The 12,317-nt window shown below is 42.7% G+C and overlaps 1 protein-coding gene across 2 annotated transcripts in view; it reads left to right on the top strand.

Annotated features, from left to right (window-relative positions):
• Positions 1 to 10,312, top strand: part of DGKI (diacylglycerol kinase iota) — a 218,631-nt gene extending 208,319 nt beyond the window's left edge. For both annotated transcript variants that reach the window (XM_074144629.1, XM_074144628.1), the window contains 3 exons: positions 6,752 to 6,788; positions 8,668 to 8,767; positions 10,196 to 10,312. In XM_074144629.1, coding sequence (XP_074000730.1) covers positions 6,752 to 6,788; positions 8,668 to 8,767; positions 10,196 to 10,312 — 254 coding nt within the window. The remainder of the gene's footprint in view (positions 1 to 6,751; positions 6,789 to 8,667; positions 8,768 to 10,195) is intronic.
• The last annotated feature ends 2,005 nt before the right edge of the window (positions 10,313 to 12,317 follow it).

Below are 12,317 nucleotides of genomic sequence, written 5' to 3'. Positions count from 1 at the left end.
TTCTAGTCCTTTAAATCTTCTTGTAACTCTTCTCTGATCCCTCTTTAAAATATTAATGCCTATTTTGACTTCTGGATGTCAAATTAGGTATATTATTTCAGCAGCAATGTTAGCACTAAATACAGAGACCGCTTCTGGTAATTGGAATAAGTGTTAGCTAATGCTCAAAAGTTACTGCAGAAGTTGTACAGGGAGAAGAAAAAAGCACAACTCATAGGAAACTCAGAAACAGTAATTCATCTGTTAAGATTTGTGTTAATTGGGGTGCAATTTAGCTCGAGCTTCCCTCCTAAGTTTAGGTGTCTACATATAGGTGTCATGTAATCTATTGGCCTAAGTTCCTGTGCTGTCAAAAGAAATCTAAGACTCAGTTCATTTGCTCATGTATGACAGAGGTACCAGAGACCACCTGTCCCCTTTCAGTGGCAGATGGAAGTGAGGTGGGCATCTTTCATAGCATCAGGTTTCTAGCATGACTAGCTCAAGGGGGACCCTAGTGAAAATAGTCATTGGAGCCCAGCAAACGATTCAGCTGACGGTTACCTGTGTGCTTCATTCATTTAGCTAAATATAACTATATAATGTCATTTGCCCCTGGATATACAGGAAATCTGCATGGGTCTGCGAGTTGACATACAAGGCCTGTAAGAGACCCATACTGGACTGGCAGCTGGACCCCAACCAAGCATCCCTGTCATTTCAAATACATCCCAAGACCTGCCCTTAGGCAGATCAAATGGCACATATCTGTGTGTGGGCAGCTAACTGTTCCCCAGATACCCAATGGAGGGGTCTGAACAGCTACTTTACTCTTTTATATATAGATACCTACACATGGGTAGCTAAGTGTAGTTGGCCTTACATCCAAATATTAGCCAGTTTTCTCCACAGTTTTAACAAGTAACAGTGCTAACTCTATCTCCTGTTTAACTTCTCTGGATTATCTCATTAGTTACATTGCTTATACGTACCTGTGAATTCTGTAGACAGGCATAATTTCACTTAATTTTTTTACTGCTTCTCCTCTCACAGTGCACGTGACCTGTGCCAATTCACTGTCATGGCTGCCTCTCCAGGATTTTTCTTAGTCCCATATACCTTAACTTACTCACAGTCTGACCCAGTTACTGTTCCTTTGGTGAAGGTTTAAAACAAGATAATTTAAGCTGGTAAGGATGTGAGCAGGGAATCCATGGGAATTTTTGAAGTAAATAGAGAAATGTGAGGGATTACGGACTGTTAGACAAAGACAAACCAGAAGGTTGAGCAAATGTCAGCTGAGTTCCTCTCTCCCTCCTTTATCCCCAAGGATGGCAGGAAGCTTTTGCAGCTTTCCAGACATATGTCCTCTGGGCTTCTCCAAATGCATTGTTTGTTTAACATTCTCCAAGGATCAGAGAGTGCATGGGACAATGCTCTAATAGGGGCCTCCTCTCTTCTCCCACCAAGCGATTAATGAAACTCATTTCTACCCTGGGCATTTCTCAGTCACAAACGAGCTCTCTTGCTGAATCATCATCATCATAATGTCCTTGTTTTTCTGTTGCGTTCTCTGGCATCTGGCATCTTCTCAAGATTAATTAGTGTATAAGACCCAATCCAACGCTACTAATATCTGAGGCTTTCCCTGTATCTAGCTTCTCATTTCTGCTGGTATCCACCCTTGATAAAAACGAGTCCTACTCCTGTTCTGGCAGTTACTTCTGCCCAGCCACACTTCCTCTGTACTTTGTCTGCTTCTGATACATGGCTGGAGATAGTTAATATTAATAGGACTGCCACTGTAAAATACCCTCCAGCACACAGCACAGAAAACCCATTATTAATCACACAGGGAAAATCTTCTGAATATCTTTAAAAAACAACAAAACAAGACAAGACAAAACCACCATACCAGGAATTTTAACTGCCTAGTGTGAAAACAGCGGAGTGAATCAAATGTGATACAAGAGTGGGGCCCATAGCACTGGTATTGTGAAGGACAGAAAATGATGTCATGATGCTGAGGCTGTCCTTTGTGGAGATGGCTTTATGCTTTGTGCAAACATGCAGGGTACATTAATATGAGAAGTTATTCTGAGATCTTGATCAAAATGTTAAAGGGAGGAAAATAACCCTTCTTAAATTAGAAAAAGCAGAGATGAGTCACACAAGGAGACTGCTGTGCAGCATTGCCAGATCCTTAGCAGTGGACTAGCACAAGCCTGGAATAGCAGCTGAAGCATCAGTGTAGTAGGTGTCAGGACAACAGCTGCTTGCTGCTGCAGGAGGAATTGTGTTGGCTGCTGTTCCTGCCAAAGAGTTTCTCTCTGTCCCCCATTCAGGAAGGGCAGATACACAGACCTATCTGTTGTTCAAGACTGCCTTCCTCAATCAGAGGTCTTTTGCTTGTAGTAAGAAGGTCAGCTTTTAAGATCTGTCTGTAGCTGGGCTAAGGAACGCTTAGCTTGAAACTGAGGGCCAAACTCAGTAGGTATCTGTTTAGTGCTGCAGTCAGCAACTGTCTTACACCCTAATGCATACACATTAGAGAAGAGTTAACTGTTTACTTGCTTAACACAAACAGAATTAGGGAGGGCTTAAGAAGATCTGTCAGAAAAAGGACCTCCTAAATCATCATCTGTGTTTGGAATCAAACTTGGCTTGTAGTCTTTATCTGGCAGTTCTGAACTATTTATAATTTATAACCATTATGCAAGACATTCCAAGGTTTGCCTTCTCTTTGTCTTCTCTTCTCTAGAGGCTCAAAAGACAAACAAGAATTCTGTAGTTCATCTAGGATATTTTAACTCTAAACAGAAGAGAGGAAAGAAGCTTACAGTTGCCTTAGGAGTTTGTGGTGGGAACTTCTGGTGGAACAGTCAGTCAGTGAAGCATCCCATCCTGAACATTGCTGTGACCTCAAACCTCAATGTCCTTGCTCAATTAAGTAGCATCCTCTGGTAAGAATTAGGATGCTTTTGTTACTCTTAGCACTATAGAGTCAACAGTAAAGAGCTATCAGTGACTTTGGATTTGCACCCTGACCAGATTCAGGAGTTCCAAAGAAGACTTTTGGAAAGAAAATTTTGCCATGACAGAGATGTACATCAGGGACAAAGTTTGAATAGTCATCACAAAGCAACACTGAAGGAGAGTGAATTTGCCTGACATTTGCTAGTATGTCTAGATCTATAGAATGTTTTAGGGTAGTGGACATCTGTGAGGGACCTAAGCAGAAAACAGCTTAGTTTTCCTAGAAGGCACAAGGAAGTCTGTTTTAAGGTGTAAGTTTACCAAATCTTAGATCAAGATGGATGAGAGACAGTTACGATGGAAAGCATGCTCCTATAGCCCAACTACCCTCTGTGTTACAGTGGAAATTCTAAGCTAAAAGACACTAGCAGTAAACACCAGACACTGTCAATCTTCACACAGGCTGAAAAATTAGGAGTGTGGAGTATAGGGAAGGCTTGAAATAGTTCTGACTTTGCAGATTACCATTATTTTTAAAATATTCCCTCTCTGAAGGTAAGGAACCAAATACAGTTTTGTCCCCCAGATAACAACCTCCACCAAGTCATTAAACAAAGAGGTGTTTGACAGATAAACACCCAGAAATGCTGATAATATCCAACATTACTGCTTAAAGCATATGCAGTACACAAAAACACCCAGAAACTTAGCTTCCCCAATTCTATGAAGGACTGACAGGACAAGGGACCAGCAGGGATTAATAGTTGGGGGTCTCCTGTGGGTAGCTGTAACCACATCCATTGGAGAGGGCAGGGTGTGCTGTGGGCCGGAGGCCTTTCGGACTGCATGGTGCTGTATTTGGAAATGCCTCTGAAATATAGTAATTTTGTCTCTCTTTTATGTTGTAGTGAGCTCAGCTAAAGGGCAGCTGCTTTTGAGTGTCTCCTTCCCTTCCCTCCTCCCATCCCCAGCTCAGGCTGCTTTGCCTCCTGAGAAACTGGAGAGGTGCTTTGCTGGAATGAAAGGGGGCAGAAGGAGAGAAGGAAAAACGTTAATAATTCTACACAGACAGTCTATCAGAGATGTTAAGGAAAGAGAGTGATCTCAGCTGGGCTTCCCCTCAGTGCGTCATGCTTTTCAGCTCCTTTCATGCGAACTTCTCACCACCCCCCCATTCCTGCCATTCTTTAGCCCCCAAGTCTCTCTCTCTCTTTCTCTCTCTCTTTTTTTTCCTCTCTCCACCTCTCCACACATTTCTATCTTTTGTTTTTATTTCCCCCCCTGCTGTTTTCCTTGATAGAAATCTCACTCATGCATTTCCCTTCCGGATTTTTATTGGGTTATTTTGTCCTCTCTTTCTCTGCGCCTTGGTCCCCTTTTCTTTCTCTGCCTCTTGTCCCGGAGTAAAACAGCCGCCTCCCCGCTGGGTCAGGATGACAGTGCCGTTAGCTTTCCCAGTGCCAGCCCTTCCCACATCTGTGCAGCTTTTGTCCCGGGGCAGAGGGGGATTTGGAATGGTCGGTTGGCAGCGCCAGGGAGACTGATGTAAAAATGAGATCCAAAAAAGAGGGGAAAGGGAATTAGGAGGAGGGCGTGAGATGGTTTAAGAGAAGCACAAGTGAAAATAAAATAAAGAAGTAAAGGGCACAGCTCAGGCTGTGTGTGAGTTGGGGCATTCCAGCTTCAGAGATAGGCCAGAAAGAATGAAACGAATGAATCCTGGTACCACGAATGAATCCTGGTACCACATTGTGCTCCTAATCGATTAACCCCAATATCTGTCCCTTATGTATGACTGGGATGGAGTCGGGGAACTCCCATGAAATGCTTTATCCAGCATCCAGGAAAGCACCTGGGATGTACCTGGCATCTCCATGGGTCTGTGCTCACAGGCTGCCCACTCAGTCCTCAGAGCTCAGTTCCTTTGTCCTAGCCTTGCTGTTTGTTCCTGCTCCAGACCACTTTTCCTTCACCCTTGGCTTCCCATCTCTCCAAGCCCACTCTGCCCAGCTTCTCCTTCCTCTCAGTTCATATTCTGACTTCTCTCCATCCTTCCTCCTAATGTTCTAATACCTTTTTCCGTTCTCTTTCACTTACCAGGGCAAGTACCTCTGTGCCCAATGCAGCCAGCTGGGTCACCCTGTTCCACCTTTGCATCACAAACTTCCGTGTCCCATCCATGAACAGAAATAATAGTTTACTTGGCAATGTCTTTTCTAACATGCTGCAGGTCATTCTTGCTTACCTATCACTGGGATGTGGCATTGCAGCAAGCCATGGAGAATTGCCTCTATTTTTGAGATAACATGATTTTCTTTTCTCCTGGGAGATGTAAAGAAGTCTTTTTGTTCATCTGTTGGTTTTTTTTTTTTTTCTTTTTAGTTTCTCTAGGCATTATTTTTTTTCCCTCTCAACGAGGGGCCCTACTTAGCCCCCTGTATCCTTTTTCATGCTTTTGGAAGCTCAGAAGCTCAGAGGTTATGAGTGATTCTTTTTTTTGATGGGGAGGACTGAACACACAACTGCCAAGTGAGGAGATGAGGATGTGTGGTGGTAGAGTCAGAGTGCTGTGCTTTAGAAATTGACAGTAGCTAATGAGTTTGGAGAACTGCCGTGACAGGTATGCAATGCCCTGTGCACTGGGGACTAAGCATGATACTTTTTTGACCACCTCTTTCTCATGATGACAAAAGATGCAGTAAAGGAGCTACCTGCAGCTTCAGGAGCTGAGGCAGCCAGCTGCCCCAGTGATACTGCATGTGCATGTTGTAAAAGGAAGGAGGGAGAGACAGGCTGCTCTGATCCATTTTTACACGCACTCAGAGTGAATGGAGTGTAGAAAGGTTGTGTGTGGGCCTTTGTAAGCAAGTCGTGTGAAATTCCTCAGTTTCAGGTGCGATTTGCTGTAAGCTCTTGAGAACTCTTGAATTTCAAAGTCAAAGTGTGCTGAAGAGAAATATTCATGCACAGGAAGGAAAATTCCTGTAAAGTTTCACTGTTCCCCTTGCTAACTGCCCCATACCATCTGGCACTATGCTCCAGAGCAGTGGAGAGGAGAATAATAAGCCAGACTGCAAAAGGAAAATGCTATCCAGATCCTAGCCTTTCCATATCACTGTAATTCAGTGATGGAATTTGCTGCTATAAACATCTGCCTGTAGTGAATATCAAGGACAAAAGAACATTAGCATAAATGCTTTATTTTGTCCTACTTAACAGAAATCTTTTCTGTTTTTCTTAATCTTACTTAACTGATCATTGCTAACCAGTAGAGTACAGGATTTGCATATCAATATAAAGACTGCTGGGAATATTCCACCCTGATCTACATTCTGTATAACACTATTAAACGGAGTAGCACAGGGATGTCATTCAGGGTGGAATTTGGCTAATTTCAACTTCCTAATGACATTTTCCCTGTAGTACTAACAATAGATTTTAACTTGCAATATATCAGGGTTTCCAGTATATCAGCATTTTCAATGCACTGTACTTACGTGAACCACTTAATTGAGCAAGGTGAAGAGAAAATAAACTCCATGAATATTCATTCCCCGTATAATTTAGAGGCAGCAACTCCCTGGCGCTGACACTCCAGCAGTGACTCTGCATTCAGAATTTTGCTAGTGCAAGGGCTTGCACAAGCAAATATTACCTTGAAGTTTGGCATATTTGTGCAAATTGAGCTTTCAGTTGGCTTCTTTTATATATTTGGAACTGGAGTCTTCCCCTGGTAGTCGTACTCCTTAAGTCATGCAGACAACAGCTATATGACACACCTGACTGTCTTTTGCAGGTCCATCTGAATTGCTGGACATGACAGACAGTGAAACGTAAGTACAACCTACCCTGCCCTTCACATTATGTGCATTACCCTAAAAGGTTTCTATTGTTTTTCAAGTGCAAGCTTTCAAATAAAAAAAAAAGCTTATAAAATGGCACATCTTTTAAAAAACAAACAGGCAAACAAAAGTCCCACTCAAATCCAGACAACCACCTCATATGTGGTTTTCTGCCCTAAAACAAATGTTTCTTGAACTCCAAAAAGTACTTTCTCTCTTGCTTCCTATGTCTCCTTAATCTTTCTTGAAGAATACAAGTCCTGTATTGGCGTTCGATGTTTCCAGAATCCAGTTATGGAGGAAACAACCTGAAGGATAAATTCCAGAAATCAGGAAATTACTTTTCTTGCTCCATGCCTTTTCTTCAATCCCTTCTTGATTCATCCAAAGTGCTCTGCCTTAGCTGTCCCAAGTGGCCACCACCTGTGCAGTCAGATTTATCTCAAGTAGTTAGAACTTCGCTCCCCTCTGTTATTATTAAAAAGAAGGCTTTACTTTCCAATTACCAACTGCTCTATGTCTTGTTATATAATGAAGGTGTCATAAAGAGTATGTAAGGGAAGCATGAATAATCCTGGGTAGCATATGGAATATATGGGAAGGAAAAGCAGCCTTTCTCATAGGGGTTAAACCTATCATTCCCCATCCCACAGTGCCGCCCTCTGCTAACCGAGAATGTCACAAAGGTTCTGCACTAGGTGCATGTGTGCAGTCCAGGGGTGATGGGCTATGGATAGAATATCTGTTGCTCTTCATCCAGTAGCATAGCACAAACACTGAAACAAAGTGCAAGTGAATATGGTGCGAGGGCTTCCCTTTACAAAGGTCCCTCTACTGCTAACTCTTGAAAAGGGAAGGTTCAAGCCATAACTGGCAACATGAATTTGTCTTTTGATCCTTGGGGTGAAATCAGATAGTATGCCATTCTGAATGTGGCTCTCATGCAGCAGAGGCAGATTCATTACGAGGTTGCCTATTAGTATTTCAACTTGCCCTGTTGTGGACTGAGGCAGAAATTGCTTTATGCACTCTTTCTTTCTGGGTAGGTGGGTGCAAGATTTGTCCTGCTACACATATTTCTTGTCATTTGTTGTTTGGAAGTTATTTAATGGCCCTATTTGTTGGACACTAGTATTAAGGACACCTTTTCAACCTACTCAAAGCATACTTTCCTCCTCTTCCAAGGAGTATATCTAGATGGAATCAAAAAAGATTTCTTTAACCTCAGTACTACAGTCAATCTCAGAATCCTAGCCCCAGTCTGAGTGAGGAGCTTTGCAATAAATCTGCTCCCACTACACAGCCTTCTCTTTTGAGAAGCATGCGTTCAAGGTTCCCCAGTAGCTTGCCAGTTCAGCAGTGGAAAACAAAAACATGGTTCTTGCTCTCATATATCTAAGAGAGCAGGGTACCAGAACCAGGACTAGTGCACCAGTCACGGCTTTGATGGGCAGGATTTTTCTAGGATGTGTCCAAGAATGAGGCTGAGGAAAGAAATTGCAGGAAGAAACACTGTTGCTGGTTTCCTGCTGTGACATAAGAAGGTGGCTAGTTTGCCCTTTACAGCAGTTAGCAGAACTCTGGTGGATGGATGGGAATGTGACGTTAAGTCCTTTGAATACATAAAACCTGTGCATATTTCTTTCCTGCCCCTCAGAACTTCTTCGTCTGCTATTTGTGCATTGCAGGCTTTCCTACTGAGTCAAAGGATGTAGATGCTAAGGGAGTGAGTGCACAAGTCTACCTCTGCCAGCAAGAGGGAACTTCACAGAAATACAGCATCCTTCTCTGTCTGTCCTCTGCACCTCATACTTCATAAATGTACATTGGTGTGATGTGTCTCACTGCTGGTTTCTGTACTTTGGTCTAGGGGTGAGACAGCATTACATAAGGCAGCCTGCCAGCGCCATCGTGCCGTCTGCCAGCTTCTGGTGGATGCGGGAGCCTCTCTGAGAAAGACGGACTCCAAGGTAACCCAGCCCCATCAACCAGTTATAAAATACTGCAGCCAGGCGAGACCGATCAGCATCCGTCCCTGCTGTGTGCATGATTGAGGCTTCCTCATCTGTGCCAAAAGCAGCTCTTTTTAAACAAGCTATTTTTATTTAGAAAACTGTATTGATTTAAACAAGTACAAGAGGCTTCAGTTCAGTCCCCAACATGGGTCATCTTCACTATAGTGAGAGCTTGGCCTCAAACTATTTGGTGCATTGGGCGTGAATGAAGCATCTCCATGGCACAGCATCCTCCTCCTCCTGTGTGGTCAAAAGAGAGACCTGTGGGCAAGGACCACCTGGGGGAGCCTTGGTTTGTGATTGCATAGCGTCTGTGAGGCTTGATTATTGTGGCTGACTTGCTTTGTGAAGATGGCTAACCATTTTCATTTGCCCTTGCTTGCCCCTATGCTCACTGATGTGACACTAACCACAACCCTCTCTTGGTGAATGCTTGGCTGAGAAAGAAGCCTGGGCAAAATTAAACCCTATGAATATTCTGCCAATACAACAATCTGATCACTTGGGAACATGATCCTGAAGCTGCTCCTCTGGCATTTCTGAACATAAGCATGCTGTGTTCAGGAGCTGAGAGGTGGTTGGGTCTTTGGGTTCCAGCGTCAGAAGCACCTTTGCTGCAGCAAGACAATTAAAAACAATTCCTGCCATGTTATGCTCTATGGGGTAGCCTATAAGGGGGACAGAGATCATCTCTTTTTCAAATGAGAGTACTGTACATTGCAAAAGATAATTTCTACAACAGCTGAAATCCAGACAAGTGGCTTCTGACTTGTTAATCTTCATCTGCCCAGAGAACCAAGAAGCAGGAGAGTTTTTGTGGTGATACTTTAATGTGTTTCCAATATTTCTTTCATAGGTTAGGATAAAGACTTGCGGTCCAACGTAACAGTAGTCATAAGACAGCTCGGATAACAGAGTAGCCAAATTGATGCACTGAAAAATTATTTGTACTTAAGATAGAATGAGACACTTTAAACTCATCTCAATTGTTGGACATCTCTGCACATCCTTCAGCAAAGCATGTAGCCTGTGAAGTGCACTTTTCAAGTGTTAGCTACAGTACTGTGCATCATATTCATTCACATAGGGATTATGGCCCTACAATGAAAAATCAGTTCCTTCCAGCATGTGAGCCCTTCTGTGTGATGTATCAAATAGCATGTCCTTGAAGAACTGCATGATTTGTCCTAAACCACAGAAGGACTTGGAAAATCTTCAGAATCTCATGACTCTGATAGAAAAACTTGACTTAATGCCAACTTGTACAACAAATAAGTAAATTCATCAAATTTGCTTCCTGTAGTAATTTCTCTGGGTCATGCTTTCGTCTGTTCTTTTAAATAAGTTAGCACAAGACTTTCTCTTTATGTTTCTTTATTATAGGGTAAGACCCCTCGTGACAGGGCTCAGCAAGCTGGTGACCCAGATCTGGCCTCCTACCTGGAGAGTCGACAAAACTATCAAATGGTTTCCCATGAGGATCTGGAGACAGCAGTCTGATGTCTGAAAACGTCAAAGAGAATCCTTGGAAATCGCAAGGCTGCACCTGAGGCACTCGGGCATCGCGTGAGGAGGAAGCTGATGGAATCAAAGTGTCTCTCACTCATGGAAAATACCTGAGGACATGCCACCAGTTTCTAAGGGCTACTGAGTCTTGCCACGGAACGTTTAGGTTCCATAAGTTAGCCCATGATGGATAAGGCGGGACACTCAAAGGTCTGTGGAATCCATGGGCCACAGAAATTTACCTTTATTGCTTCCAGCAAGTAGCATGAACTTCTCCCATGTTCATCTGTACAATTTATTTAAAAAAAAAAAAAAAAAAAAAAAAAAAAAAGGAGGAAAGAGAAAAGAGGGTGTGGGGGAATCAAACTAGCTGGGACATTAAAACACCCGACCAGGCCCTCCTCCTCCATCTCTACAGATTCCTGCATTCCTTTTATTCTCCCATTCCCATCACTTGTCATCAGTTAAAATAGTACCTGTTACCTCCGTGTTAAGTCTTCACAAATGGTCAGGCAGTAGCAAAAAATTTTAGGAGCTCTGGATGCCCTTAGGAAAACCCCAATGTTTTTACTGGTTGCGGTCCCTCCCTTGCCAGCCTCTTGGAAGCTGCATCCTCAGTGCTTAGTCACCGAGGAGTTTTCTCACTTTTGGAGGGGACTGCCTATTGTCTTTTTTCCCAGGGTGTGGGGCACAGTTAGATTTACAGCAGTAACAAAACCTAACCTCCTCGTTGTTGCTGGGTATACGATTATGGTATCCTCGTGAGACACTCATTTGAATGGAAAGGGGTTATATGGGATACACCACATTGTATGGCAGAGCAAAAAGTTACCAGTAAGGTTTCTCAAACCACCATTGTGCATATAATGACCAGTCCAGTTGGTTTCAGGCCGTCTAAAAAGTGGTAGCTATTTTTTACTTTTGAAAAGGTGGCTTTTACACTGGGGAGAGGTCTGGGCAAGACGAAGGGGGTTCTGATGGACTGACTTATGGACTCAGTCCCCTTTGTGTTACGCCCAGAGGTAGGAAGGAGATTTAGAACATCAGTGGTCAGTGTAGGCTTGCTGCCATCAACAAACAAATGAGCACTGCCCGAGTCACATTGGGAACAGGAAAACCTTCTTGAGCTGAACCTGTAAGCTATCCGATTCCCCAAGGGAACAAAGTTTCAGAGAGGCTGTCCCACTGCAGAAGGACAAGCAGCAGCTCTGTGCCTCATTACCCACTGTAAGCTTGGAAATGTAAAGTTGCTTAGCTGCTGTAAAGGCCAACTGTGTCTTCTGTACTCATCTGTTCTCTGTGTTACCTCAAAGATTATAACCACAAAAGAAGAGAAAGCAAACACACATACACACAGGCATGCACAAAATGTTCACTTTTAGGTTTTCAGTCACTACAGACAACTCAGATGCCACAAATAGCAGAGCTTCCTCTTCGTCTGACCAGTTCCCACGAAGATGCTCATGGCCCGCTTTTGGCATAATTCTTGCAATAGATTTTTGAATTTTGCTTTGTTGTTTGTTTTGAAAGATCCACCAGTGTTTGTTTTTACACACTTTGCTGGGTGTAGGTCTCTAGTAGACGGTGATAATTTGGATTACATGCAGTTTGGAAACCATAAAAATAACTCAGGTCACTATTCAGATAAGTTTTTCTTCCTTGGTGGAAGTTATGGAAATGAAATGAATGCAGTTGTTTTCTTTTTTTTTTATTTTATTATTTTTTAAATTCTTTTAAACAAGACTGATTGTTGTGGCAGAGAGGGAGGAGCTGAAAAATATATTGTTTATTTTTTTTCTGTTTTCAAAAGTTCATTTGATATGAGCAAAGTATTTCTTTAGTATTTCTTCCTCTGGAAGGAAACTAATACATATTTGTAATCTATAGATCAATGGTGACATGAAATGTATTTTGTCTTATTTTCTGTCGTTACCATTCTTGTTTAAAAAATAAAATATGAAAGCCAAATTCCTTCCCTTGATAACCATCCAGGGGCTCA

Source organism: Numenius arquata, chromosome 2 (assembly GCF_964106895.1).
Source record: "Numenius arquata chromosome 2, bNumArq3.hap1.1, whole genome shotgun sequence".
NCBI lineage: Eukaryota > Metazoa > Chordata > Aves > Charadriiformes > Scolopacidae > Numenius > Numenius arquata.
Note: the sequence above shows the minus strand (reverse complement) of the source record. Positions and strands in the feature narration are given on the sequence as shown.